This window comes from Paramisgurnus dabryanus, chromosome 13 (assembly GCF_030506205.2).
Source record: "Paramisgurnus dabryanus chromosome 13, PD_genome_1.1, whole genome shotgun sequence".
Classification (NCBI taxonomy): Eukaryota; Metazoa; Chordata; class Actinopteri; order Cypriniformes; family Cobitidae; genus Paramisgurnus; species Paramisgurnus dabryanus.
Genome location: NC_133349.1, coordinates 22,918,633 through 22,945,501, shown reverse-complemented (window position 1 = coordinate 22,945,501; position 26,869 = coordinate 22,918,633). Strand labels below are relative to the sequence as shown.

Here is a 26,869-nt window from a genome sequence, read left to right as displayed (position 1 = left end):
TGTAATCAATAATGTGGGTTTTTTCAGGTCTATTGTGAAGTTGCACCGAAGCGTCTGGCTCTCGCTCAAGCCAATGATGAACTAGAAACTGCTACCACAAAACTGCTTAGTGTGAGAAAGAAACTGGAAGTGAGTAATTTGCTGATTTTTTATGTCAAATAAGTGAAAATAGAAAAAAGCAGCGTACATGAAAAGCACTGAATCATTCTAATCCTGTCCTTTCTGTAAACATTCTCTATTTAATGATTCATATTTCTTTAAAAATAATAATTCCATAAAATAACTAATACCAATGGTTTTAAGGTACTAGATCATCCATGGATCTTAACTGAATACTGTACATAATACAGATAATTACAGTAAGTAACATCAGTGGTATACATGACTTGCTGTGTCACTGCTTATAGGATCTGGACAGGCACCTGCAAAGCCTAACAGCTCAGTTTGAGAGGGCGGCGACCGAGAAACTGCACTGCCAGGAGGAAGTGACACGCACCAGCCAGACCATTGAGCTGGCCAATCGGCTGGTGGGAGGCCTGCAGGTACTGGGCGGCTGTGAGAGGAGAGCTTTTAGGGGTCCGCACCAACAGACCTAATCTCACCATGAGCTTGGCTTCATTCAGTGAGGAGGTGGTTATGGCTTAAATGTTTGGCCAGACGCTGAAATTGAGCGCTCGGAAGGAAGGGGCACATTACAGCAAATGCACCATTGATCAGGGCAAGGGGCTAGATGGCTGTATGCCAGTCTGGAAGAGTGAAGAAAAAAGGGCACACTTTCATCTGTTATCCATTTTTACTTTAAAAATGATAATTCGTTATGACAGGTTTTGTGTTTTTGCGTCCTGAAAGCTAGCGTTAAAAAAATCCTTCATGTGGTATTAATAATACATATATCTATAAAAGATTATCCAAAATCATTACAATTGTGAATGCAAAAAATAAGAGATTTTTTACTGCTTTTATTTAAAACGTTCGACTTTCTTTTTCAAAGAAATGAATAGTGTTACCATAGGACAGCTTGCCTTTTAAACATATCAAGACAAATGATTTGTCTTTATGCCATTGACCTGGAAGCAATAGTGTTTAGAATAATAAATCAGCCTGTCTGTATGTAATCATTAACTTACCTCAAAGCCTTAACAGCTGTTGGAAATTAAAAGCGTTTCACCCAGGACTGAATGATATTCCAAGTAATCCATAATGCATTAGGATAAAATTATAGTGATTTTTAACTGTCCGAGAATTTGTTATGCGACATGTTCTGGAAGCTCGGCCCCCGCAAAGGCAATGTCAGAGAAGATGTATCGTCGCAAGAGCTTCTCTGTGATATTATTGAAGTCTTAAATGAGTGCTAAATTGATGCTGAGTGAAAATGTAAGTAAACTTTCAAAGTCAGTTTAGGTGAATTGTGACTGTATACCGTCTGTCTGAGTTTATTATCAACTGGGAAGAAAACAGAAAGGTCAGATTGAGTTTTTTTCTGAGTCTAAAGGTTTGATTTTCTTTTAATGACTTTGTCTTGTTATTACTCATGAAAGCTGTCATTTATTGTTGTTATATTTTACCTCTACATCAAATGAAAGTTAAAGAAAATGATAATGCTAAATGATTAGCATATATGGTATTTTAAGTTTTTTTGTGTTCCTGTAGCTCAGTTGGTAGAGCATTGTGTTAGCAGTACAAAAGGTTGCGGGTTCGATTACCAGGGAACAAATTTAATTCGATAAAATAAGTCGAAGTGTTTGCCAAGTGCATACAGTATATGTAAAAATATAGTTTTCTCAGATATTAAGATTTTAAAAATTCAATTTGCTCATTCTATAGTGGAGAATTTATAGACTTAATTCATACAATTGGTAAAATAGGTGACCCTGTCTGTGAAATTTAGGAAAAAATCTCATAATCCAATGAGATTAGGAGCGTCAAAGTTTTAATTTTAATCAATTATTTTAGTCTTTGACACCATCAAGTCAATGTTACAGTAAAGATATTACGTTATATTTTTACAGTATTTTCTTTGCATGTAGAATTATTTTTTTTAAACTGTCAATCACAAAAATGGGTCACATACGATACAATAAAATGCTTTCTTTAAAGCAGCTTTGCAATGCATTTTAAAATATGCTGGGCTATTTTTAAACCCAGCATTGGGTCAAAAAGGGACAAGTGCAGCCATCAGGTTAAATGTTTATTTTTGACCAAACCATGGGATAAAACAACCCATTATAGGTGAAATTACAACCCAAAAGCTGGGCTTGTCCCTTTTTGAGCCAACGATGGTTTAAAAATATCCCAGCATTTTTTGGAGTGTATGGAAATAAAATTGTGCTTTTCTAACCTTTAATTTTCTTTCTCTTCATTTTAAAATGATTTATTTTTTGTATTTTTTCTTCTGACCTGGATATGTTTTTTTTAGATTCACCTGAAATCTGTCTCTCTTTAACTGTAGTCTGAGAATGTACGCTGGTCAGAAGGAGAGCTGGATCTGGAGTCTCAGCTAAAGACGTCGTATGGTGACGTTCTCCTGGCCGCTGCCTTCGTCTCGTATGCCGGCTGCTTCACACAACCGTATCGACACCAGCTTCTTCATGGCAAGCTGATTCCTTTTCTCCAAGAGCTCACGGTAAGATTCCTACTCAGATTTTTCTTTTTTATTTGATTGTTGTTCTACATTTTATTTATTTATTGCAACTCCAATAAATCTCCTGTCAAGGTTACAAGTTACAATAGGGGCATTTCCTCTTGAGCGATCTACTGTAAAATCCTGCTACCGTTTGACCGTGTCTGCACTCCAGCAGAGCGTTGAACTGAATAGCATCACTGTCTGTCTTCCTCTCCTCACACCTCCCCATCCAGACCCCCATCCCGCTGTCACACAGTCTGGACCCTGTGTTTACGCTGACCGACCGGGCCGCTGTGGCAGCCTGGCACAACCAGGGCCTGCCAGCTGATCCACTGTCCGTTGAAAATGCAGTCATCCTGATGTCCAGCCAGCGCTGGCCGCTGATCATCGATCCTCAACTGCAGGCCAGCAAGTGGATCCGAAACCTGTATGGGCCTAATATGAGGGTCCTGCAGTATGGCCAGAAAGGGTAAAGTGATTCATGTATATACCAGTTTAAATGTATAGAAAAGTGTGCATGTATAAGTGTGCATATTTTAGATGCTGAAACTTGTCACCAATTACTTTATGTAATGCATCTAATTGAATTTTTCCTTCACTAGCACATTTCTGTTATGCCAAATGAACATATATGTTTGCATATGTTTAAGTAATGCAGTTTTATGTAAGGTCATGACATCTGCATGCATGATAATAATACAGCTGAAAAAAGGATGCTTATTTTCCAGGATTTTTTACTATCATCTTACAGATATTTGGCTGTGATCGAGCAGGCTTTGGCCTGTGGTGAAGTGGTCCTGATTGAAAACATGAAGGAAACTGTGGACCCTCTCCTGGAACCCCTTATAGGGCGACAAACCCTAAGGAACGGGAGGCAAGTATTACTGTGTATTCATATTAGTGTGAAGTACAGTAAAAATACGTTTTATTTGTTTCTGCATTGCATAAAACTTAACAGGAGACAGGAGCAAGATCCCATCATGCCCTTTTAATGCTTAAATCACCCAAGGATATAATTTTACTGAGTTTTAAGGAAGCCTTTTTGTTTTGTGACTCTGTATGAAATCTCGAATGGAAGATGAATTAGTGTTGTGTGATTTGAATAGAGCTGAAGGCAGAGGTATTGATTCTGCACTCACACAAGCTGATAAATGTGGGTTTGTTTGCTCTTTTTCTTTATGTGCGTTGAATACAGATCAGTTTCAAGCAGCCAGACTGTTGCATTTCAGTTCTAAAGGGAACCAAAACACATAACATATAACATTACATCACATTGCATAATATAAAACATAACTTAACTTATACCGTATAACATAACATTACATAACTGAACATAACATATAACATAACTTAAAACTTTCCTTATACCGTATAACTTAACATCACATTTAACATTTAACATAACATAGCATTTACATTTAACATAACTTAAAATTTAACATAAAACTTAACGTATAATATTACATAACATAATACAACATAATATAACTTATAACTAAACTATCACTCACTCACCTAAAGGATTATTAGGAACACCTGTTCAATTTCTCATTAATGTAATTATCTTATCAACCAATCACTGAATCGTGTAAAAAGGGAAAAACATCCAGTATGCGGCAGTCCTGTGGGCGAAAATGCCTTGTTGATGCTAGAGGTCAGAGGAGAATGGGCCGACCGATTCAAGCCGATAAAAGAGCAACTTTGATTGAAATAATCACTTGTTACAACCGAGGTATGCAGCAAAGCATTTGTGAAGCCACAACACACACAACCTTGATGCGGGTGGGCTACAACAGCAGAAGACCCCACCGGGTACCACTCATCTCCATTACAAATAGGAAAAAGAGGGTACAGTTTGCACAAGCTCACCAAAATTGGACAGTTGAAGACTGGAGGACTGGTCTGTTGAGTCTCGATTTCTGTTGAGACATTCAGATGGTAGAGTCAGAATTTGGCGTAAACAGAATAAGAACATGGATCCATCAAGCTTTGTTACCACTGTGCAGGCTGGTGGTTGTGGTGTAATGGTGTGGGGGATGTTTTTTTGGCACACTTTTGGTCCCTCAGTGCCAATTGGGCATCGTTTAAATGCCACGGCCTACCTGAGCATTGTTTCTGACCATGTCCATCTCTTTATGACCACCATGTACCCATCCTCTGATGGCTACTTCCAGCTGGATAATGCACCATGTCGAATCTTTTCAATGAAAATGAGTTCACTTTACTAAAATGGCCCCCACAGTCACCAGATCTCAACCCAATAGAGCATCTTTGGGATGTGGTGGTACGGGAGCTTCGTGCCCTTGATGTGCATCCTACAAATCTCCATCAACTTCAAGATGCTATCATATCAATATGGGCCAACATTTCTAAAGAATGCTTTCAGCACCTTGTTGAATCAATGCCACGTAGAATTAAGGAAGTTCTGAAGGCGAAACGGGGTCAAACACAGTATTAGTATGGTGTTCCTAATAATCCTTTAGGTGAGTGTATAACATATAATACAACATAAATTATAACTTATAACATATAACACCTAACATATCATAACATGATATAACTTATGCGCAGGCCACATACTGTATAATCAGTGTATTTTCTTAAGGTTGCACCTGAAAATGTAAATAGATGCAACATCTCTCACATATGTTTTTGTGTCAGTTTTTCAGTATGTTAAGGTTTTATTTCCTAGCATAATTTATTAAGTCTTTTGTCCTTGCAGCATTGTACCTCAAGGACACCTGCACTCTTTTGACCCATAACCACGACCCGATGTTTAATTTGATTACAAGTTTATTCCAGCATCTGACCCGCACTCCGGTCTGTGCATGTGATTAATCCGGCCCGGCCGCGGCAGCCATGATGGATCTGGTGCGGCTCCCCGGCTGAAGTTCATTAATAATTGGAATGTTGCAGAGTGTGAAGTAATGAATACTAATTATTCCTTTCATGTCTGATGGAGGGGCATGAGCCAATCCATCAGCCGGGACTTTAATTTGGTGAAGTAATGGTTCTATCAATAGTACATTAATTCCATCTTTTAAAGATATAGAGCCGAAGCGGACCCGGGTTTTGGCGGAACCTTTGGCGTGAGAGTTGTTACTGCTGGCGACAGGCGATGGGTAATTAGAGAAAAATTAAAAGCCGCCATGTTTGACCAGCCTGATTTAATTGAAATGCAGATTGGGATAAATATTGGCTGTTGGGAATATCATCTTCCAGTTTTGCTTGTGGTGGCTATTGGGAGCATTTGTCATCTTTTTCTATTCGCTTTATTTAGGCAGAACTGGTGTCTGGTGCCGGTTGAGCTCTAATGTAGATGCCGATCTTCTCTCTTACCAAGAAAATCAGGGCCCTATTCAGTCTAGGTGTGCACAAATGCATAAACTGTGTGGTTTTCCCACAGGTTCATCAGACTAGGCGATAAGGAGTGTGAGTTTAACAGTGGTTTTCGACTCCTCCTGCACACTAAGCAAGCCAACCCGCACTTTCCCCCGGAGCTCCAGGCGCAGACCACACTTATAAACTTCACAGTGACGCCCGCTGGCCTGGAGGAGCAGCTTTTGGGTCAGGTGGTCACTCATGAAAGGCCTGAGCTGGAGATGATGAAGGTCAGTTACAAACCCTACATTTTTTAGGGTTTTAGATATCAAAGAATTCGAATCTGTTAAGTTGTAACATTGCCTGCCGCCCTTTGAATCCACCAGCTGGAGTTGGGTACTCAACAGAACATGTATCAGATTGAGCTGAAGAGATTGGAGGACGAGTTGCTGTGCAGACTGTCTGCAGCAGAGGGCAACTTTCTGCGAGACACAGCTTTAGTGGAACAGCTTGAATACACCAAGAGCACAGCTAAACAGATCCACAACAAAGTAGGATACACACTGACCATCCAACTCTTATCAGTGTTGCTTGCTGATGTCTTTTTCCACATTGTTTTACAAAACGAAATAATCAAAGATCAGTGCTCAACTTCAGATGTAATTCACTAACAGTGTAAATTTCCATAGGCAATATCAGCGCGAGAGAATGAGATGAAGATCAATGAGGCACGGGAGCTCTACCGACCCGCGGCAGAAAGAGCCACGCTGCTGTACTTCACTATCAAAGAACTCCACACCATCAACCCAATGTACCAGTACTCGCTCACGGTAACACAGTCATCTTTGTTGGTGTCATTTAAAGAGGACACTTTAAAGTTTTTCATTGAAGTCTGGAGAAAATATTACATAAAAAATTGTTATAGCAGTTTAAATTAATTTTATTAAATTGAAATAAAGCAATTAAATTTGTTTTTATATTCAAATTATAAAAAATGAAAATGTTACACGCCAGAAATCCTAAAGCAATTAAACGCATCAGTCTAAACTTTTGATTTCAAATTTTAAGTTAAAATTTTAAGTTAATGAGTGTGTGCTTCTGGGGGAGTAGGGAGGGGACAATCACCCTGGGTCACGGTTTGGATTGCATAGTGCAAGTGCGCCCATAGTGGTTTTACAAACAAAGGCCACTAGGTGTCATTGGTTTGCTGCATAGTTTTGTCACAAATTAATAAATTACTGTCACCACATTATAACTACTGCTAAAAGATTTTGAAATAGGAAAACTACATTCTTATACATTTCAAATGATATATAGTACTGTAATATATAGGAAACAGTTGTATTGTACAGCACATGTAATCCTTTAAATTGACATATATTTATGCATTTTGCACAACATTAAACAAAAGTAACATTCGGTGCATTTAAAGTACACATTTTTTATCAGTATTTGTGTTCCCTGGGAATCAAACATACCATACTGATGAAAAATATGTACCTTGAATGCACTGTACTGTAAGTTGCTTTGGACATAGTCGATATCAAGACATATTAAGTTAGTGTGCCAGTACTCATTTACAGTAAAAAAAAAAAAAAACTGAAAACATACATACAGCCATGGAAAATGGTCTTGGAGAGACCACTCCAAGTTCTTTTTTTATTTACTGGGTCAATAATACTATAAAGTGCCTTTGAGCTGGCAAAATGTCCCCTAAAAAAATCAGAGATTTTCATATCTTTTGTATTACGGAGACCCTAGGCTGTTACAAATGCATATTGGTCAAGCAGCTCCAGCATTTTTATATATGAACTGCAAGCAGACACCATACAAACAAACCTATAAAATATGTCCATCCTGTCATGCAAATTCAATGTACATTTTTAATGACAGGGTGGACATAGCTAAATTTAGCATTTAAAGCAACACTAAAGAGTTTTTTGCTCTTTGCTCCCCCTACAGGTTAGAAGCGTAATTGTCCATTACCCACTGTCATAAATACTGCAGCATAGCTGGCTCTGATTGGATTGTAGGTCTGCCGTAAAGCAAGTTTTTGTAGTTTTCACTCGAACTACAGGACCGCGACCCGATGGTTGAAAACTTCTTTAGTGCGGTTTTGGCCGATAGAGGGCTGCAAAGTTTCAAGTGGATGAACGACTGAAACTGTTTTGGAAACGTTATTTTAAAGTAAAACATCTCTTTGGTGTTGCTTTAATGAACATATGATGTAGCTGCAAGCTAAGTGGTTCACTATTGAAGCTGAGACACGTGCAAAATGCTTAATATTATTATGAAAATTGAATATAAATTATAAAAATGACTTGTTTAATAAAATAACTTGTTGAGGACAATAAGAAAAAAATTATGTCATTTATTCACTTTTTACACTCACCAAAGATTGCTGAGCAGTTTCTGGGACATACCAAAATCGCATACATCCAATAAAAGAAAACTGTATAAAATGGGAAAAACATATTTCAAGAGACTTATCATTGAACTTGTATGTTTGTAAATCTTTTGCCATTTATAATAAAATAATTTTATTATTTTGGATTATAATGACTGAGTGATTCTGATGAGGACAGCAAAAGGCACTTTATAGTGATATTGACTCTACTATTAATAGGTATGTGTTTAAGTAAAATTATAATTTTGGTTTTATTCTGTTACCTAATTAGCAAAATGTTTTGCCAAATTCCAAAAAAAAATATTTTATTTGCAGAAAAATTGGAATGGGACGAAATGGTCAAATTAACAAGAAAAGATGCAGTGTTTTTAAATCTTTAATACTGCACAGAAAACAAGGGAATTTTTAAACAACACAATAAAATGTTTTTAAATGTATTTTGCCATAGTTCAAGCATAAATAAGGAAGCTTAAATAATGTGTTTAATGGTCGGTGTAGGGTCGGCACGACTACATTTTGCCTAGAGCGGCTACACTTATAGATGGCGCACAAAAAAGTCACGTGCCTGAAACCCATGAATACATTAAGGTTTCAGCTATTCAGATTTTAATGAACAAACTAAGTGTCCATAATATGTTGTTTTTAATAATCTGAATTGTATTTTACATTGAAGGCCTTTAACAAAGTGTTCCTCAAAGCCATTGAGAGAGCTCCAGCAGATGAAGACGTGTCAGTGCGTGTTTTATCTCTCACTGAGGCCATCACCCATTCAGCCCTGCAGCACACCAGCCAGGGGCTCTTCCAGAGGGACCGACTCACCTTTCTTATCCACACCGCCCTCCAGGTGAGTGAGCCGGGACACAGACGGAACAGAAACGCCTCCCATCCACCCACCGCCACCTCCTTCATTCCTCCTCATGCACTTTGTCAATCTCATCAATCACTTCACTTTTCTGCCCTTACATTAAGTTCCATTAGGGCCTGTCAGTACAGCCGGGTCCGTTCCTATTGATTAAGTCTCACAGCCCGGGCACCCCTCTCCTCAGCTGGTCAGCTCTGACAGGAGGGTGGGCCGGTGTGGCAGAATGCAATACCTGTCAGGACAGCACCTGTTTTCGTTGCTGCTGTCTGTCTGCACCACGCGTCCTTCACGTGTCCACATCAAACAGAGTAAAGCTGTTCTGAGAAGCGCTTGTCTTTCTTTGATGGATGGACGCATCTGCATTCAAAGGACCTGAGGTCTAATGTCCTCATTATTTTTGTTCTTCTGGTGATTCATTTAGATTCTCCTGATGAGAGGATCTATTGAGCCTCAGGACCTTGAACTTCTTTTGCGGTTTCCTGTGGAAGTGTGTCAGAGCAGTCCAGTCAGCTTTCTGTCTCTACAGGCATGGGGAGCCATTATGGTAAGAACAAACTGTGTCTGGAAATCGCACTTTGTAGTGCTTTCCTTTAAATGATCATTTGTAAAATTAAGCTTCACATTTAAACCAAATGGAAATTCATACAACTTCAAGTTTATTGAACGCAAAGGTTGAAAATAAATGAGTACTGGAGCTTAAATTCCAATACAAAAAGGCACAAAAGTATCAAAAAGTTTTGATACATACAATTTATGTATTATTTTCTAAATCAATACAGCATTGCTATGTGCAAACAATTTTAATTGGATTTTAGTTTTAGGTCCTGTACACAGTGCATATTAATTTGGTTGTCACTTCACCTGTTAATGCTTAATCCTGTTCTGTACACACACACTTCAGTAATTTAGGGACTGACAACCGCATTTTACAACCAAATTAACTCCCGCAAAACGCATGTAGGGACATCTGCTTTTACAGAAACTCTGCTTAGTGTGTACATAACCAAACTGAACAACTACTAGTTAATAAAGTGTTTAAACGTGTATCATGGAGATGACAGGTCTCTCTTCTGAAAATAAGGGGAAAAAGTCTTCTGTATGCGCGAATGCATATAATCATTTCTCAGTTATCTTATTAGAATACAACCAGAAAATACAAGAAATGTGAATATAGACGGTTTCAGCAGTAACAGCATAAACAAGCGGCTGTCATGGTCCGCACGTAACTTCCGGTAAACTCCGCTAAGTATAAATAACAACAAAGTTTTTTAAACGTAGTTTATTTATAAAATAGATTACCTAGGAAACCAAAACATTTGTTATTTTCGTCGAGGCATTTGTTCAAAAGATCAGTTTAGCAACTAGTCAGACCATTAAAAAAACAAAACCCGAAGTGAAGTTCGGATACAGACGTGTATCTCGTCAGCGCACGTGTGTCCGATGAAACAGCCTATAGTATTAAAACTGTATAAAAGTATAAGCTGAAGTGTCAAGTATTTAGGGTAAACTGCCCTTCCACTTGAGCAGCTGCAGGATCTCTTAAACCTAAATGAAATTAAATCCTAATTTCTAATCGAAAGACTTCAGGACTTCAGTCTCCTCTAAAAAGCTCAAGATGTGTTTAGTGCCAAGAGAGGTCACACTAAATACTGACTGATACCTGAAGAAGACGTTTAGTTTCCAATTTTTTGTGTGTGTGATATATTTCCTGTATTTTCTGTTTGTATCTTAATAAAATAGATTGAAAAATAAATATGGATGGACATTAAAGCTTCTAAAACAACAAGTATAGTGGTGGTGGCTTTTGCACAGTACTGTAGTTCCCTTTCAATCGGTCACTACGACATCACGTCATGACTGACGTACTAGAACGTGATTTCCCTGTCCCCCTCCATCAGGAAACGAGGGTTACATACATAACCGAGACTGTTTTTACACCTAAAATCTCATGTGACTACAGAGCTTATCCATGCTGGATGCATTCAGGGGTCTGGACAGGGATGTGGAAGGTTCTGCCAAACGCTGGAGGAAACTTGTTGAGTCAGAATGTCCAGAAAGAGAACGTCTCCCTCAGGACTGGAACAACAAAACCCCCATCCAAAAACTCATCATTCTCAGAGCTATTCGGCCTGACAGGATGACCTATGCTCTCAGGTAATGATCATCCATTAGCACAAGTAACCAATAGATTTCATTTATTTAACAATGTTTGGCGAATAATATCAGTTTCTAGTCTAATATCAGTTTCCCTGTACAGGAAGCTGGTGTTGCATAATGCTGTAGCTGAAATGATACAGCGTTACGCAACACCAGGATCATTGGTGGATTCAATTCTCAGATTAATAGACAATAAGCAATGCTTTAAATAAGTAATTGCCAAAGTTTACCGTTTTGTGCACCACAACAGAAATTTTATTGAGGAGAGTTTGGGGCCCAAGTATGTGGATGCTGGTCGAATGGAGTTTGAAAAGTGTTATGAGGAGTGTGGACCTTCAACACCAGCGTTCTTCATTCTGTCTCCTGGAGTCAACCCCCTTAAAGATGTAGAAAGACTTGGTACACACAGAAACCTTTTACAAATACTAAAAGATTTCGCTTGTACAGTAGCATAATCAATATTAACCATACAATATCCATTTATTAGGGCTGAAGCTGGGCTTTACCACAGACATGGGGAACCTTCATAATATCTCCTTAGGTCAAGGGCAAGAGATTGTGGCAGAGAGAGCGCTCAAGACTGCAGCTGAGAGAGGACATTGGGTCATACTGCAGGTAAAGTCTTTTCCTTTAACCCTTAACTGGCACCATTTTTTGAGCGGGACACCTGACTTTACTTCAATATTTTAACATTTTAACAGTGTTTTATAAAATAAATAATGTAGGGAGAGTAATTGATTCAATGAAAAGAGTGCGCCTCAAAACATTTGTATCCTAAGAAATGTCACTGTCCCGCCAGTGAGTCGCTTACATTTACTTAAGTGTTTTGCATGTGAATTCTTATCCAATCATGACAAACTATATATCGTTTGAAAGTTCTAAGAGTGTAGATTTCATTTATCATCACCATTTTGGTAAAGAAATGACGTAGTGAGAGCCATTTTCTAAAATGCCACGGGTCCACAGGTGGGCCCACTCTGTTATTAAATATTTGTAACTCAAATACCCTATTCTAAACCTAAAAAATCTTGGCAAACTAAATATCATTGGAAAGGTCTATGGGTGTAATTTTTATATTTCATCATCATTTTGGGAAAATATGACGTAGTTAGAGTCAGTTTCTAAAATGTCACATGGTCACAGGTGGACCCAATTTGTTTTTACATATGTAAAGCTCTAATACCCTGTTCTAAACCTAAACAATCTTGAAAACTATATGTCGTTGGAAAGCTCAAAGAGTGTAGTTTTCATATTTTATCACAATTTTGGGAGATTTATGACGTAGTGAGAGTCAGTTTCTAAAAGGTCACGGGCCAACAGGTAGGCCAACTTTGTTTTTACGTATTTATAACACTGAACCCCTACTCTAAACCTAAAAACTATATATCACTGGAAAGCTCTCAGAATGTAGTTTTTATATTTCAAGGTCATCTGATATAATGTAGTGACAGTCTTTTGTTACATGACCCCCACCAATAGGAATGCATATTAATTTTATATATTCATAACACTATATCCTGGTATAAATCTACAAAAATGTTGACATACCATGTATCATTGGATAGCTCTAAGAATGTAGATTTTTATATTTTAAAACTTTTTTGCATTAATAATAATGCAGTGACAGTAATTTATTAATTTGTGACAAGAGTATGTAGCAGACCGTTGACACCTAGTGGCCGTTGTTGGTGAAACCACTAAACGTGTGACATAAACCTAATTTTTTGTGATTATAAATTTGGATCACAACAACTTGAGACTTATGGCTTCATGTTTACATTATTACTTTTGTAAAACATTTTATAATTTTATTTATAAAATTATTTTGTTATTGCATTATTTTTGTTTATTAAAATAAATTTAAACTGCTATAACAATTTTTTTCTTTAATTTCACCTCCAGACACCTTCTTGACCAAAAAATGCCAGAGTTATATTGATTTGAAATTCACATCGCAGTTTCATCCCACTCAACATGAATTTGTGCCAGTTGAGGGATTAAACTGACCTGCAATGTGCAAGAAAAAAATATTTGTTTCTTAATTAAAATATCAGAGTCTGTTTCATAAGATTGAATAAGGTTTATGATTGCGTATGGAGAATAAGCAGTATTGATTAATCACATATCTCCTTCAGAACGTTCACCTGCTGTCAGGTTGGTTGGGTCGTCTAGAGGAGCTGCTGGACAGCACAGGCCGTCACTCTCATTCAGACTACAGAGTGTTTATGAGTGGAGAACCAGCAGCCAGTCCTCATGAACACATCATTCCCTGTAGCATACTGGAGAAGTCACTCAAACTCACAGCTGAACCGCCCACCGGCATGAGATCCGGTCTTCATGCAGCTCTCGATAACTTCACACAGGTCTTTACACCATAACACTCATAATGTTTAAACTACGGTGAAGAAACTACTGGACTGTTTACTGTGACCTCAGTTGATACTGCTAACCCTTACCTTAAATTTGACAATAAAAGTGTTTCTATGAAAATCCAAATCCCCTGTCCAAAGTATGGTCCATTTTATGTCATCAGAGTTTGCACATACTGTATGCACACCGCCGGATTTACTAAAATACATTTATTTACGTTAACAACTACAACCTGATACCAAAGAAAATTAGCTACAGCTACTAACCCTCATGGTATTCCTAAAAGTAAATAAACTAGCTGTTGCCATTCATTATTTTCTATGGTGTTTTCCATGTCTTTACTCAGATCTCATTAGACATTTCTCTGCTGAACTTAATACAGTCGTGTCAATACACAATCACATAATGATGATTTGTTTTTATTCTTCAGGATACTCTGGAGCTGTGTTCTCATGAACGGGAGTTTAAAGGCCTGCTTTTCTCTCTCTGTTATTTTCATGCCTGTGTGAGTGAGAGGAGGAGGTTTGGGCCTCAGGGCTGGAACCACAGATACCCGTTTAATAGTGGAGATCTCACCATATCCAGCAGTGTGCTGTACAACTACCTGGAGGCAAATGCTAAAGTAAGAGATTTAAAAATATTAAAATGATAGTGATGTAATAACTCCAGAATTAAATTAGTGATTGTACACCAGGGGTCTCCAACCTTTTTGTGGGCAAGGGCTACCACAATAGATAAAACAGGGCTGGAGGGCTATTTTTTATGTTTTACTTTATTTTATTTTATTTAACTGGTTGAAATGTTTTATCATTGTTTAAAATGTTAACATACTTAAAAGAAGCCAAGCTAATATAAAAACGATGTGCTTTGGCGGGCACATCACAGACTTTACACACACCACCTTTAAATATTAGCAAAATAATTTTTTACAGTGAAATGCAATTGCAATTTTGCAGCTTGCAAATTAATATAATCTCTTTAACGAAAAAACAATTAGCATTTTCTTGCTTTAAATTATCTGGAATTCCCATTACTGTGATCATCCCATTTACAATAGTTTTACCAAACCAAAAAATATTTTTTTTGCCTGTGATAAAAGTGCATGTTTTACACCCATACAGAAACACATCATACCTTTTCACACTCAAATTTCAAGTCTTTAACAGCTTGTAAAAGAAAGAAATCGTCTTTGTTACCGACTATGGGCTCATTTAAACATCAGCGCTGTATAATTTCATCACACAAAGAGAACAGTCACAGTCTCACTGTATCCATACAATCTCATTGTGTAGTTTTCTCTGCCTGCATTACTCCGGTCACAACCAATTATGTCGGCTCTAGATTTTGCCCCTCCCCTTCCAAAAATGAATGTCCTTCATTATGTTAACTAAACAGTAACCTGTATGTGCGTACGCTGAGGACTCATTAGGCGGCAAATGAAGCGTCATGCTAAATGTAATTACACGCGTTGTGCGTGACACCTTACAACACTTTATAAGTGATCACTGCAATTACAGCTGATGAAGGACGCAATTTGCAAAACAATACAGGTACAAATGATGCTAAACCTCTATAGCGTCTGTCATCGGTTATAAGACACACTCGCTTTTTCTTCTCTGCTTTATGATCACTCATCATACTCGGGTCAAACGTTAGCCAAACACAGTATCAGTTCAGAAGAGCTTCATCTTATAGATGCTCGAGTTATAGATTTAATGAATAGTTTTTTGTTTTTTTTGTGATTGTCTGAATAGGACAAATCCTCACATTCTAACATTATGTGGACTTCACTTTTATATAAAATCATCCTACATAATGTAAAGAACATTTTGTGCAAATATAACCTTGAAATCTTTAATATTGACCGAGTCAGGTCTTGTTAAGAATTGAAGTCAGTAACTGAAAATTAGACTAAATGAGACTTTATCCTGGATTTCACAGACAGGTTTACAGATATGTGTGTGGGTTTTGGGTTATTAAACACAGGACTGAGGGATCAGTTTGGGATGGGAGTCTGATGTTTTGGTGTGTGTGTATGTGGGTCAGGTACCATGGGAGGATCTGTGTTATCTGTTCGGAGAGATCATATATGGAGGACACATCACAGATGAGTGGGACAGAAGACTCTGCAGTACTTACCTTCAAAAGTTCATTAATCCCAAGATGGTAAATATATTCAGAGCATTACAAAACAAATCATTATTTATTTATTTCTTAAACTAAAGTCAGATTGTGTCAAACTGAGTCAAATTCAAAGCTATACTGTAGAAAGCAATAACTAATAACTTTAAACATTACTTCATTTTCAATACAAAATTTCTCAGAAAAGGGGAAACTGATGAGCACTGCAAAAATATTCACAATTAATCACATTGTTGATATAATAATGATATAAAATTATTGGTCCCACTTTATATAAGGTGTCTTAAACCACTGTGTACTTACATAAGAAAACATAATACATTGTAGGGATGGGACGGTATGAAAATTTAATATCATGATTATAGTGACCAAAGTTATCACGGTTATCAATATTATCATGGTTTTGTTAAAATGAGATGGAAATGTAAAAAAAAAACTGATACACACACTGAAAACATTTTTCTTTTTTAGTTTTATTTTTGAAAATCACAATTTAATATTTCATGTCCCTTGGTAAAAAAAATCTGTCTAATAAGTTTAACGTGAATGAATACAATACATTATCCCTGAAATGCCTTCTTGTGCAAAAAACTATGTTGCATGTGCGGGCCTGCGTCAAACTGATCCTGGCTGGACAGGATTTACGGCGAGTTTTTAAAATCACGGTAATCAAACACGGTTGTAATGATAATTAAATTTTAAACAATAATACTAACTGTCAGGACATTTTACTGTGGTTAGCCGTGAAACCGGTAATCGTCCCATCCCTAATACATTGTATACTGTATGTGCCTGTTGTTCTGGGAGAGTTTAGGGTTAGGGTTGAGTTCAGGGTTAGGGATAAAAGAGAAATTACATGCAGATACTTTTATTTAAAGGTGTATGTAGTGATGTATGTATGAGTGTTTTTTACTTTTACTTTATTACTAATTAATATAATACTATTTGCTACCCTACTGTACATTTCAAGAATACAAGTTGTTTTTTACATTTAAAGGAACACACCCACATTTTGGGAATTTATCTTATTCACAGTATCCCCCAGAGTTAGATAAGTCCCAATCATACCTTTCTCATCTCTGTGCGTGCTGTAACTCTGTCTGACGCAGCCCCCGCTAGCTTAGCTTAGCTTAGCACAAAGACTGGAAGTGAATGGCTCCAGCTAGCAAACTGCTCCCAATAAGTGACAAAATAACGCAAAATTTTTCCTATTTGTGTTGTGATTTGAATAGTCACACCGTGTACAAATAACAAGGTGATATGAGACACAGCCATCTTTAAACAGTATACATACTGAGAACTATATTATCAGAAGGTGAAGCACTGCTACTTGGGTGGAGTGATTTGCACAACTCTGACCGAACTCTTTGCTCCTCACCAGGGGCTTCTCAGGTGCTGCGAGCAAATCACTCCGCCCAAGTAGCAGTGCTTTGCATTCAAGCTATTTTGTCACTTATTGGGAGCAGTTTGCTAGCTGGAGCCATTCACTTCCAGTCTTTGTGCTAAGCTTAGCTAACAGGGGCTGTGTCAGACAGAGTTACAGCACGCACGGAGATGAGAAAGGTATTTACAGTATGGACTTATCTAACTCTGGGGGATACGGTGAATAAGCTAAATTCCCAAAATGTGGGCGTGTTCCTTTAATGCTTAAATGAAATGCTTAAAAATGTAGAACTTTTTATTAAATACTAGATTTTAATGTAATTACGTATTAAATTAAATTAAATTAAATTAAATTAAATTAAATTAAATTAAATTAAATTAAATTAAATTAAATTAAATTAAATTAAATTAAATTAAATTAAATTAAATTAAATTAAATTAAATTAAATTATGAAATGTAGTGGAGTTATGCTTTAGGAATAAAGTGGATAAAGTACAGATACTAGAAAAAAATTTACTTTACACCTCTGCTTTTAATGCAAGTATTATTTAACAAGCACATATGTGCACAATGGTTATTGCATCCATTTTTTCTTACAGTAGGATATACAGTAGTAGTAGTTTTAAAGGCAGCTATGATAAAGTGGGATCACATTGTTAAGTTATGGAGCTAGTGTAGAGATGTAGATACTGTATAGTATAGACAATGTGGATAATAGTAAAGTTTTGTAAGTGAATTTACCGTAATGTTTTTAAGGGGATAGTTCACCAAAAAATGAAAATTCTGTCATTGTTTACTCACACCAATCTGTTTGTGGAAAAGTATACTATGGAAGTGAATGGGGTCCCCAAGCGGGTTGGTTACAAATATTTCTCAAAATATCTTCCTTTGTGTTCATCACAACAAAGAAATGTATATGGGTTTGTAACGACATGAGAGTGAGTAAATGATGACAGAATTTTCATTTTTGGGTGAACTATCCCTTTAACAGTGATGGTCATTGTATTTGTTCATAGCTGTATGAGTCCATCTAGTGGTGAGGATATGCATTATATCACATCAATTCAATTTCTCTTTTTCACTTGTAACAAATATTATATTAGCAAAGAAAAAACAGCTAAGAAAAATAGATCAGAACACAAACCTAACATTAACCCTTATTAAATAACACTGGAGTGTTATGTATATTATTTGTTCACCTCTTTCATGTTAAAGTTTAATGCTCCCTTAAACGTCTATTTACTAAGTGACTTTGTTCAGCATGATTAAGGTTTTCAAGCAGTCCTCAGGCTTGCTGCCCAAAGGTTTCCTCAACGAGTCTCATTAGGACCCAGGATGAGCAGCCATCAGTCTTTACACAGAGCTGCATTTGTCAAAGCCCAACACAAGCCCTGCTATCGATTACACACACACACGCGCAGGCACGCACACACATAGTCCAGCCTAAACTATCTAATTTGTCATTAAGCTCACATTTTTAAAACACTTAAACATACACATTTTATTGCACAAAAATCATTTTAGCCCCTCTAGACAAGGCAAGACTATTAGAAATGCTCACTGTGTGACCTCTACCCTCTCATCTGTCTAGTTTGAAGAGGAGCTATTTCTGTGTCCTGGCTTTCCGGTTCCTCCTGATTTGGACCACATTGGATATCACACCTATGTGGATGAGAGGCTGCCCGTGGAGAGTCCTGGTCTTTATAGCATGCACCCTAATGCTGAGATCGAGTTAATGGCAGCCACATCGGATGTCCTCTTTAAAACCCTGCTGGAACTTCAACCCAGAGATTCATCAGCAGGAGAGGGAACATCGCAGTGCATTGACGAGAAGGTGCTTACAGTGCATTATTAACATAACATCACAATTAAATATCATCCTAGATAATGTAAAGAAGAACATTCTGTGGAAAATAACCTTGATATCTTTAATATTGACTGAGTAAGGTCATGTCATAGATCGAAGTCAAATTTTGATGCTCATAATCTCATTAGGATCACTCAGGATCTATTAATGCTCACTTCTTAATGATCAGGTGAAGAGCGTTCTGGATGAACTGCTGGAGAAGTTGCCTGAGGAATATAATATGGCAGAGCTCATGACTAAGACAGCGGAGAGGAGTCCGTATATCCTGGTGTGCCTGCAGGAGTGTCAGCGAATGAATCTGCTACTGGCAGAGATAAACAGATCATTAAAAGAACTGGACCTGGGATTAAAGGTACAGTGGGTGTCCAAACTGGACAGAATAATGTACTTGGTTATCGCCAAGTTTAGGTATCACGTCTGCTACAATATATTATCTATAGAGGCATAAGTGAAGCTGTAAGAGATGACATCATCGGTTTTCTTTGTCATGATGTTTATGCTACAGGGAGAATTGAGTCTCTCTTCAGACATGGAGATGCTCCAGACAGCATTGTTTTATGACAGCGTTCCCGAAAGCTGGAGCAGACTGGCGTATCCTTCAACCAAAACACTCGCCCTGTGGTACAGTAACCTGAATAAGGCCTTTCTGTTAAAGGGACACTCCACTTTTTTTGAAAATATGCTCATTTTCCAGCTCCCATAGAGTTAAGCATTTGATTTTTATTGTTTTGGAATCCATTCAGCTGATCTCCGGGTCTGGCGGTACCACTTTTAGCATAGCTTAGCATAATCCATTGAATCTGATTAGACCATTTGCATCACGCTCAAAAATAACCAAAGAGTTTTGATATTTTTCCTATTTAAAACTTGACTCTTCTGTTGTTACATCGTGTACTAAGAATGACAAAAATTAAAAGTTGCAATTTCCTAGGCAGATATGTCTAGGAACTATACTCTCATTCTGCCGTAATAATCAATGACTTTGCTGCTGTAACGTGGCTGCAGCAGGCGCAATGATATTACGCACTGCCTGAAAATAGTCCCCTGCTATTGAAAGTAACCAAGGGGACTATTTTCAGGCGCTGCGTAAAATCTTATGCTAAATGTTGTACCGCCAGACCTGGAGATCAGCTGAATGGATTCCAAAACGGTAATTAATCAAATGTTTAACTCTACGGGTGCTGGAAAACGAGGCCAATTTCAAAAAAAGTCAAGTGTCCCTTTAAATACAAAAAAAATTGCTAACTGAATGACGCCATTCTTGAGTGATGTACATGGCGTAATCTCATCCCGCAGGTTTAGTGATGTTCTGGCCCAGTGTCGAGAGCTGGACTCCTGGACTCAAGACTTTGTGTTTCCAGCAGTAGTTTGGATCTCTGGACTCTTTAGCCCTCAATCCTTTCTTACAGGTGAGACAAACATACACAAATGCCTCCTGCTTTGCGTAACACTACAATAAAGTGTCAATTCTCAATAAAATCTTTAGTTGATTCATTTAAAGGTGCAATGTGGGACTTTTAGTAGCACCTAGTGGTGAGATTGTGGATTGCAACCAATGGCTCAGTGCACAGCTAACGCCTCTTTTTTCTAAACGCATAGAGAAGCTACGGTATCCGCCACAGGACAAACACGTCATCATGTGAGACAATGTAGTAACAAACAGTTTATTCGTTAATTGCTACTATAGAAACATGTCGGCGACTTCTATGTAAGGGTGTATGTAGATAAAAACGTAAGTTCATTGTAAGGTCATAAAAACAATACAGTTCATTATGTAAGATCTTTATACAGTACACCACTGATAATATAGTTATGTATAAAAGATTGCATGTCTGTCAAGAGATCCTACTAAAAGTTACACCATGCACCTTTAACCACAATGAAAATGCCCTGTATAATTACCCACCAAACGTTTTGTCCTGCAGCGATTGTGCAGAGCATAGCCCGCAAGAACAAGTGGCCTTTAGATAGGATGACTCTGTCTGTGGACGTCACCAAGAAAAGCAAAGAGGATTATGGTCATCCTCCACGGGAGGGAGCGTACATCCATGGACTCTATATAGAGGGTGAGAATTCCCATGCGTTTGTTTACTCTATGTACTGTCTTTGTTAGGTAGACACATCTTGGTCTTGGTCATGTTAAATGGATTTGTTTCACAAACTTTGTTTAAAACAAGACAAAATAAAGAAAGAAAATAAAGTTACATGCTAACAGACTTCGAGATCTTAATCTCTGTATGTCCTGCAGGAGCCGGATGGGACAGCGCGTCAGGTGTGTTATCAGAGGCGCTTCTCATGGACTTGACTCCAGCCATGCCAGTGTTGTACATCCGTGCTGTACCAGCTGACCACCAAGAGCTGAAAAACACCTACGAGTGTCCGGTGTACCGCACCAAACTCCGCGGCTCCACCTACATCTGGAGCTTCCGGCTCAAAACGCGCCATCCACCTGCAAAGTGGGTCCTTGCCGGAGTGGCTCTGCTTTTGTCTGCGTAAACAACAGTCCCATCATGAAACGGATGCCAGTATTTAAAGTATTTTGTTGATTAGGATGCCAAAAAAATGCGTGTTTTTAAAACAGTGATGCCAAGTTAGATGCATCTGTGTATTATGTATGCTTTTTAATATTGTGTGATGCTTAAAGTGAAATAGAAATGTTCTTATATGTAATAATTGTGTTCATTACTGGATGTTAAGTATAAAGCCAGAGATTAGCATTCGATTAGCACTGAATGATCTTTTCAACTGCCACCACACAACAGAGACTCCCAGTAGATTATCAAACAGACCGATACTGGTTTTAAATCAGATTTGTTTGACATTGACCTTCCTCGTCCGCTGTATACAGATAGATCAGTGAGATTCATCTCACGTTGTCAGCGTGTTATCTCTATTGAATGATGTGTTTGATCTCGTCCATTTCATTCCCAATCTCTCTGCACTGAACTGTACAAATGTGTTTTCGTTTTATAAGGCATTAAATGGTGTTTAAAGCACACAACATCTGCTGCTGTTTGAGATGTTCGTACACTCTTAGTTGTTTGCTGTGACGCAGGCCTTCAGGAGACAAGAAAATGATATATCTGTCCTGAAGCGGGAAATGAGAGGTTAGCAGAAGCTGTGGAGTCGTGCCTTCCCCCCTCAGCGAGTCCAGCCGCAGGCTCACAGCAGGTTTTAATGGCCCAGAACAGGACGACTCTGTAATTGTTTAGACAGTTTATCCTCCGCTCTCAGTGATGCACAGTATGCCAACTGAGCTTCACAGCTTTGGCATCAGTCACACTCTTAATGACACATACTGAGGTCTGTGGGTTAATAAGTCACAGGGTAAACAGAATAGGAGTTTGGAGGTTTTTAGGCCACATCTTTTACATTTATGCATTTTGCAGATGGTTTTATACAAAGTGATTTACAGTGCATTCACGTGTGTTCCCTAGGATTCGAACCCGCAAGCTTTACAATGCAACCCATTGAGCTAAAGGAACATTAGCAAAATATTGATGACTCATCTTGCACACAGACCAATATAAAAGCACTTTTTAGGGGAATGTCCCTCCGCCTTAACACCACCTTCCTCAAAATAGCAATTAACTCATTCCCTGCCAGCTTTTTTTTTTTTTTTTTTGAAAAGTTTCCCGCCAGCATTTTTTGTGATTTTCACAAAAATTTCACATATATTTTTTCTTCTAAAAATATATAAACATACAAATATACCAAATTTAAGAACAAGCCCTCTGCTTTCAAACAAACAATAAACAGACAAATAAAACCGGGAAATACCGTTTCATCCTATCTATATTTTTTCTCTGCTTATAAACGCTTAAAAATGTGTATTTTTCTGTAAAATACAACTTTTTTTGCAAAAAGCTGAAATAATTTGCATTTTTATGAAGACATTTTGTTAGAGATCAGAATGATTATCAAAACATACACAGAGTTTAAAATTAGTGAATAACGTTTGGGCTTCAGTTTTTTCAAACATTGGGTATTATAATCGCGGTATTGCACATTAACATAAAAATTCTTTAGAAACACGTTTTTTTTATGCAAATGTATTTTCTTAATGAACGAGATAACTCGCCAATGGCGGAGAAAAAAAGTAAACAACAACAACAACTGACAAGATGCCCGCTGTCCTGCCCGGTTCTGTTTCAATACTTAATAGCAAGTTACCTGGTTAAAATTAAAAGTTTGAGTTAATTCAACTCTTAAAATATTAGTTGACAAACTTTTTTTGTTGAATGAACTCAAAATGTTTAAGTTGACCCACCAAATCTTTTTTTTTAAGTTATCTCATGTGGTTTTTTACGATATTTAACAATCATGTCTCTCATTGTTCATATTCTGATGATGTCAGTAATTTTCGAATTCAATAATTTAAGCCAAACCATGTAAGGATAAAGATAAAATATAAAACTGTACACGTGGGCATCCAAGGAAAGAAAGGAAGGAAGGAAGAGGATTTATTTTTCTTTAATGTAAGACTCGTATTCAAGAAAACTAGTGCAAACAGCAGCTACAGTCAGTCACTGCTAAATTATGTTTTTTTGGAGGTGACACGTACACCTCGCTATTGCTTTGTGGCCTGTTTTTCTTATTTATTTTTAAAAAGTACTTTTTTGTATTTACAGAGTTTGCATGTGAAGCTCACATGCATTAATAATCAGACTGATCAATCAATGGCGTTGCCAAATCATTCAGACCATCTGATCACATTTACAGTCATACATTACATCTTTATATTTTAAACTTGTGTCCTGCTCCTGTCTGAACAAATATATTGTTAAATAAATATACTCACAACTCAAGGAACAACTTATAAACAAAATAAACACAGTCTAATGTAAGTCTTTACAGAACTACTGTACACAGTTATATGAGCCAAGCAGTAAAGCCTCTTTAATACAGTAAGTCTATGTCTCTTGTGTTTGTCTATTTGTCTGTTACCCTGATGTTATTTCTATTATGAGCTGCAAACTAAATTATGAAGGAATTACTGAACCTGATCTACAGCGTGTCTAGTACATACACTGTACAAAAAGATTTCTTGGTTCAACTTAATAAAGTAAGTTACCTGGTTAAAACTTTAGCTGATTTGACTTAAAAAATAGGTTGACTCCAAAATTTATATATGTGTGTGTGTGTGTGAGTGTGTGACAACTGATATTTTTGAGTTGAAATTGACTCAGCTTTTTTAGGCAACCAGGTAACTTAATTTTTAAGTTGAACCAACAAATATTTTTTTAGTAATCATAAGTTTATTACAAGGCTTAGGAAAGCACTGCAATTTTTAGAATATGCATTATTTTCAGATTTAAATAAATATGTCCTAGTTAGATTATATTTAATAATATTATATATAATAATATATTTAAGCTATACTTTAGAGCAGGGGGGCCCAAACGTTTTCCTACCAAGGGCCAAAAATCAAACCTGACTGAGAGTCGTGGGTTTAAAGTAAATGTTGCTGTGTTATATTAAAATTAAAGTTGCCCTGATTCTCCTAATTTATAATTTTCTAATATTTAAAAAATAAATAAGCAAACTTTACTCTGAAAATAAAACTGCATAGTTATGCATAAACAAAGGAAACTGTTGTAAAAAAAAAATTACATTTCCTTTTGTTTGTGTGCCACTGCCTTTTTCCTTATCTCACGTGGCATAATGGGCAAAATGAAAGTTCATTGGAAGCCAATTATGGCCTGCAGGCCCTAGTTTGGGCGTCTCTGTTTTAAAGTATTGTTTGTGGTAGCAATGCTTCACCTACAACATAGTGTGCTGTTTAGGGTTATTATTCTGATATAAGTCTATTCTGATACAATTGCATTTGCTCAAACATCCTCTGATGTTTTTAAAATGTTTCGCAGAGGCTGACTGGCTCAAACAACCTAACATCTGTTCTGAACAACTACATCAAACGAGAAAGCAAATAAAAAAACATATTACATCCCCAAAAACTCACGAGTCCTTATTGTAGCATTGAATACTGGATCATTGTATAGTTGTTCTGTAGGTCTTCCTGATTTAAACATCAGTTCAGCATGATTCACAGTTGAGCATTCGGTTTTCTTTGTTCCATTCACACGACCGAACTTGAGGTTGATTTCTTTGGCTGTCTGTGGTGTATGAGAGTGTGTCTCCCTCTAGTGGAAACACACTGAATAACAACCACAGTCTTGGGTTACAGGACTTATTTTGTCCTGTGTCTTTTAGGTCCTGGGCTCCAGTCTGTGTGAGAGCTCAAAGAGGGTCTGTTGATTGTCAATGACGTGCAGGTAGTTGATGTATGTTCTCACCTCTACGCTGTCCTTCTGGGACAACATGTTTCCTGATGGACACAAAAGGCAAAAATGACTCTAAAAACTGTGTACATTTACCATAAGTCATAAGTAGAACAGGTATGTTCAAAGCAATAGCCAACAATATATTGTATGGGTCAAAATTATTGATTTATTTATGCCAAAAAGCATTAGGATATCAAGCAAAGATCATGTACCATGAAGAGATTTTGTAAATTTCATACCAGAAATATATAAAAACATTATTTTTGTGAGTGGGTGCAGTTGCTAAGGACTTTTAAATTTTTTTGCATCCACAGATTTCCGAATATTGACCTATCCTAACAAATCATACATATTGAGCTTATTTATTTCAACTAAATCTTTATAAAAAAAAAATAAAACTTGACCCTTAGTGGTTTTGTGGTCCAGGGTCATATATAACTTCGAGGAATCTAATAAACTAGGACAGAACTACTGTACTTTTACACTTACCCATGTGATCTGTCCGGCATTGCCTAATAATTCGCACGGTGTCCGCTATCATGTGCTGCACATAAAACACACCTTACATTAGGTTGTACGACACACTTGTGGCATGCCATTTAATGTCTAACTAAATCGACTCTCATAAGGCTTATGGTTTACTTACTAGCTTATCAAAGTTGACCAGGTTGTCTAGAAAGGTTCTGTTGCCCTCATGAATAAACGTAATATCTGTTCAAAGAGAAGATGATTAGACATGCACATCATACAAAAATAAACAACGCAAATACTATTTTAACTATACTCACAATGTGTCCTAATCAGACACAATGCAAAAAAAGCGATATACTATATAAAGTGTCCTCCATAGGTTTTGGGACAGTAAATCCAAAAAAATCTCTGCAACCAATCACAACAAGCCATTTAATTGACTGAAATGTGTCACATCATTCCTATTGTGAAGTTCATTAACAATCTGACGGATATATTTTATCACGTTTAACCCTTGATTTACAGCCAACAATAATACATAAACCGTTACAATACCTTTCAGAAGCAGGGGTATGAAAGGGATCTTGGGAGACTTCATTTTCTTAAAGGCATCTCTATAGGCTTTGTGGTTCAACGAAGGGTCCTGTGGGGTCACAGAAGAGCGTTCACATGTACTTGTAATGTATATTTGTAATGCAATTTGTATTATTTCAACCAATAACACCATCTGGATTATTCTCAGTCTCTTCCTCAATGACAGCACCTGCTGTTTCCTCCCCAGAGGCTCTGATATGATTATGACTTCATATGTTACTTTCTAATGAGCCACAAACAGCCCAAAATGCTCCAGCAGGAGGAAACAGGAAGTGAGCCAACGGGAGAGAAGTTAAGATCAACACTTACCGTCAGGCTTTCCAGCTCGGAGAACAACTTCCTGAACTTACCAGGGACTTTCTGAAATAAGGACAGTCAAAGAGATGG

General features: G+C 37.3%; 2 protein-coding genes across 2 annotated transcripts in view; one reads left to right on the top strand and one right to left on the bottom strand.

The window, feature by feature from the left end:
* The window catches only part of LOC135743542 (dynein axonemal heavy chain 11), a 78,454-nt gene extending 56,329 nt beyond the window's left edge, over positions 1–22,125 (top strand). Inside the window, exons 61-82 of the mRNA XM_065261310.2 lie at positions 28–129; positions 408–542; positions 2,450–2,623; positions 2,857–3,092; positions 3,375–3,497; positions 6,030–6,234; positions 6,331–6,495; positions 6,634–6,774; positions 9,025–9,195; positions 9,635–9,757; positions 11,174–11,367; positions 11,621–11,769; positions 11,858–11,985; positions 13,506–13,733; positions 14,171–14,362; positions 15,787–15,906; positions 18,858–19,100; positions 19,303–19,485; positions 19,639–19,754; positions 20,430–20,542; positions 21,059–21,199; positions 21,382–22,125. Coding sequence (XP_065117382.1) covers positions 28–129; positions 408–542; positions 2,450–2,623; positions 2,857–3,092; positions 3,375–3,497; positions 6,030–6,234; positions 6,331–6,495; positions 6,634–6,774; positions 9,025–9,195; positions 9,635–9,757; positions 11,174–11,367; positions 11,621–11,769; positions 11,858–11,985; positions 13,506–13,733; positions 14,171–14,362; positions 15,787–15,906; positions 18,858–19,100; positions 19,303–19,485; positions 19,639–19,754; positions 20,430–20,542; positions 21,059–21,199; positions 21,382–21,629 — 3,630 coding nt within the window. The 3' untranslated portion in view covers positions 21,630–22,125. The remainder of the gene's footprint in view (positions 1–27; positions 130–407; positions 543–2,449; positions 2,624–2,856; positions 3,093–3,374; positions 3,498–6,029; positions 6,235–6,330; positions 6,496–6,633; positions 6,775–9,024; positions 9,196–9,634; positions 9,758–11,173; positions 11,368–11,620; positions 11,770–11,857; positions 11,986–13,505; positions 13,734–14,170; positions 14,363–15,786; positions 15,907–18,857; positions 19,101–19,302; positions 19,486–19,638; positions 19,755–20,429; positions 20,543–21,058; positions 21,200–21,381) is intronic.
* Positions 22,126–23,590: 1,465 nt separating this feature from the next.
* Positions 23,591–26,869, bottom strand: part of rapgef5b (Rap guanine nucleotide exchange factor (GEF) 5b) — a 54,233-nt gene continuing 50,954 nt past the window's right edge. Inside the window, exons 22-26 of the mRNA XM_065261308.2 lie at positions 26,792–26,842; positions 26,444–26,531; positions 26,064–26,128; positions 25,907–25,961; positions 23,591–25,461 (exon numbers count right to left, since the gene is read on the bottom strand). Coding sequence (XP_065117380.1) covers positions 25,343–25,461; positions 25,907–25,961; positions 26,064–26,128; positions 26,444–26,531; positions 26,792–26,842 — 378 coding nt within the window. The 3' untranslated portion in view covers positions 23,591–25,342. The remainder of the gene's footprint in view (positions 25,462–25,906; positions 25,962–26,063; positions 26,129–26,443; positions 26,532–26,791; positions 26,843–26,869) is intronic.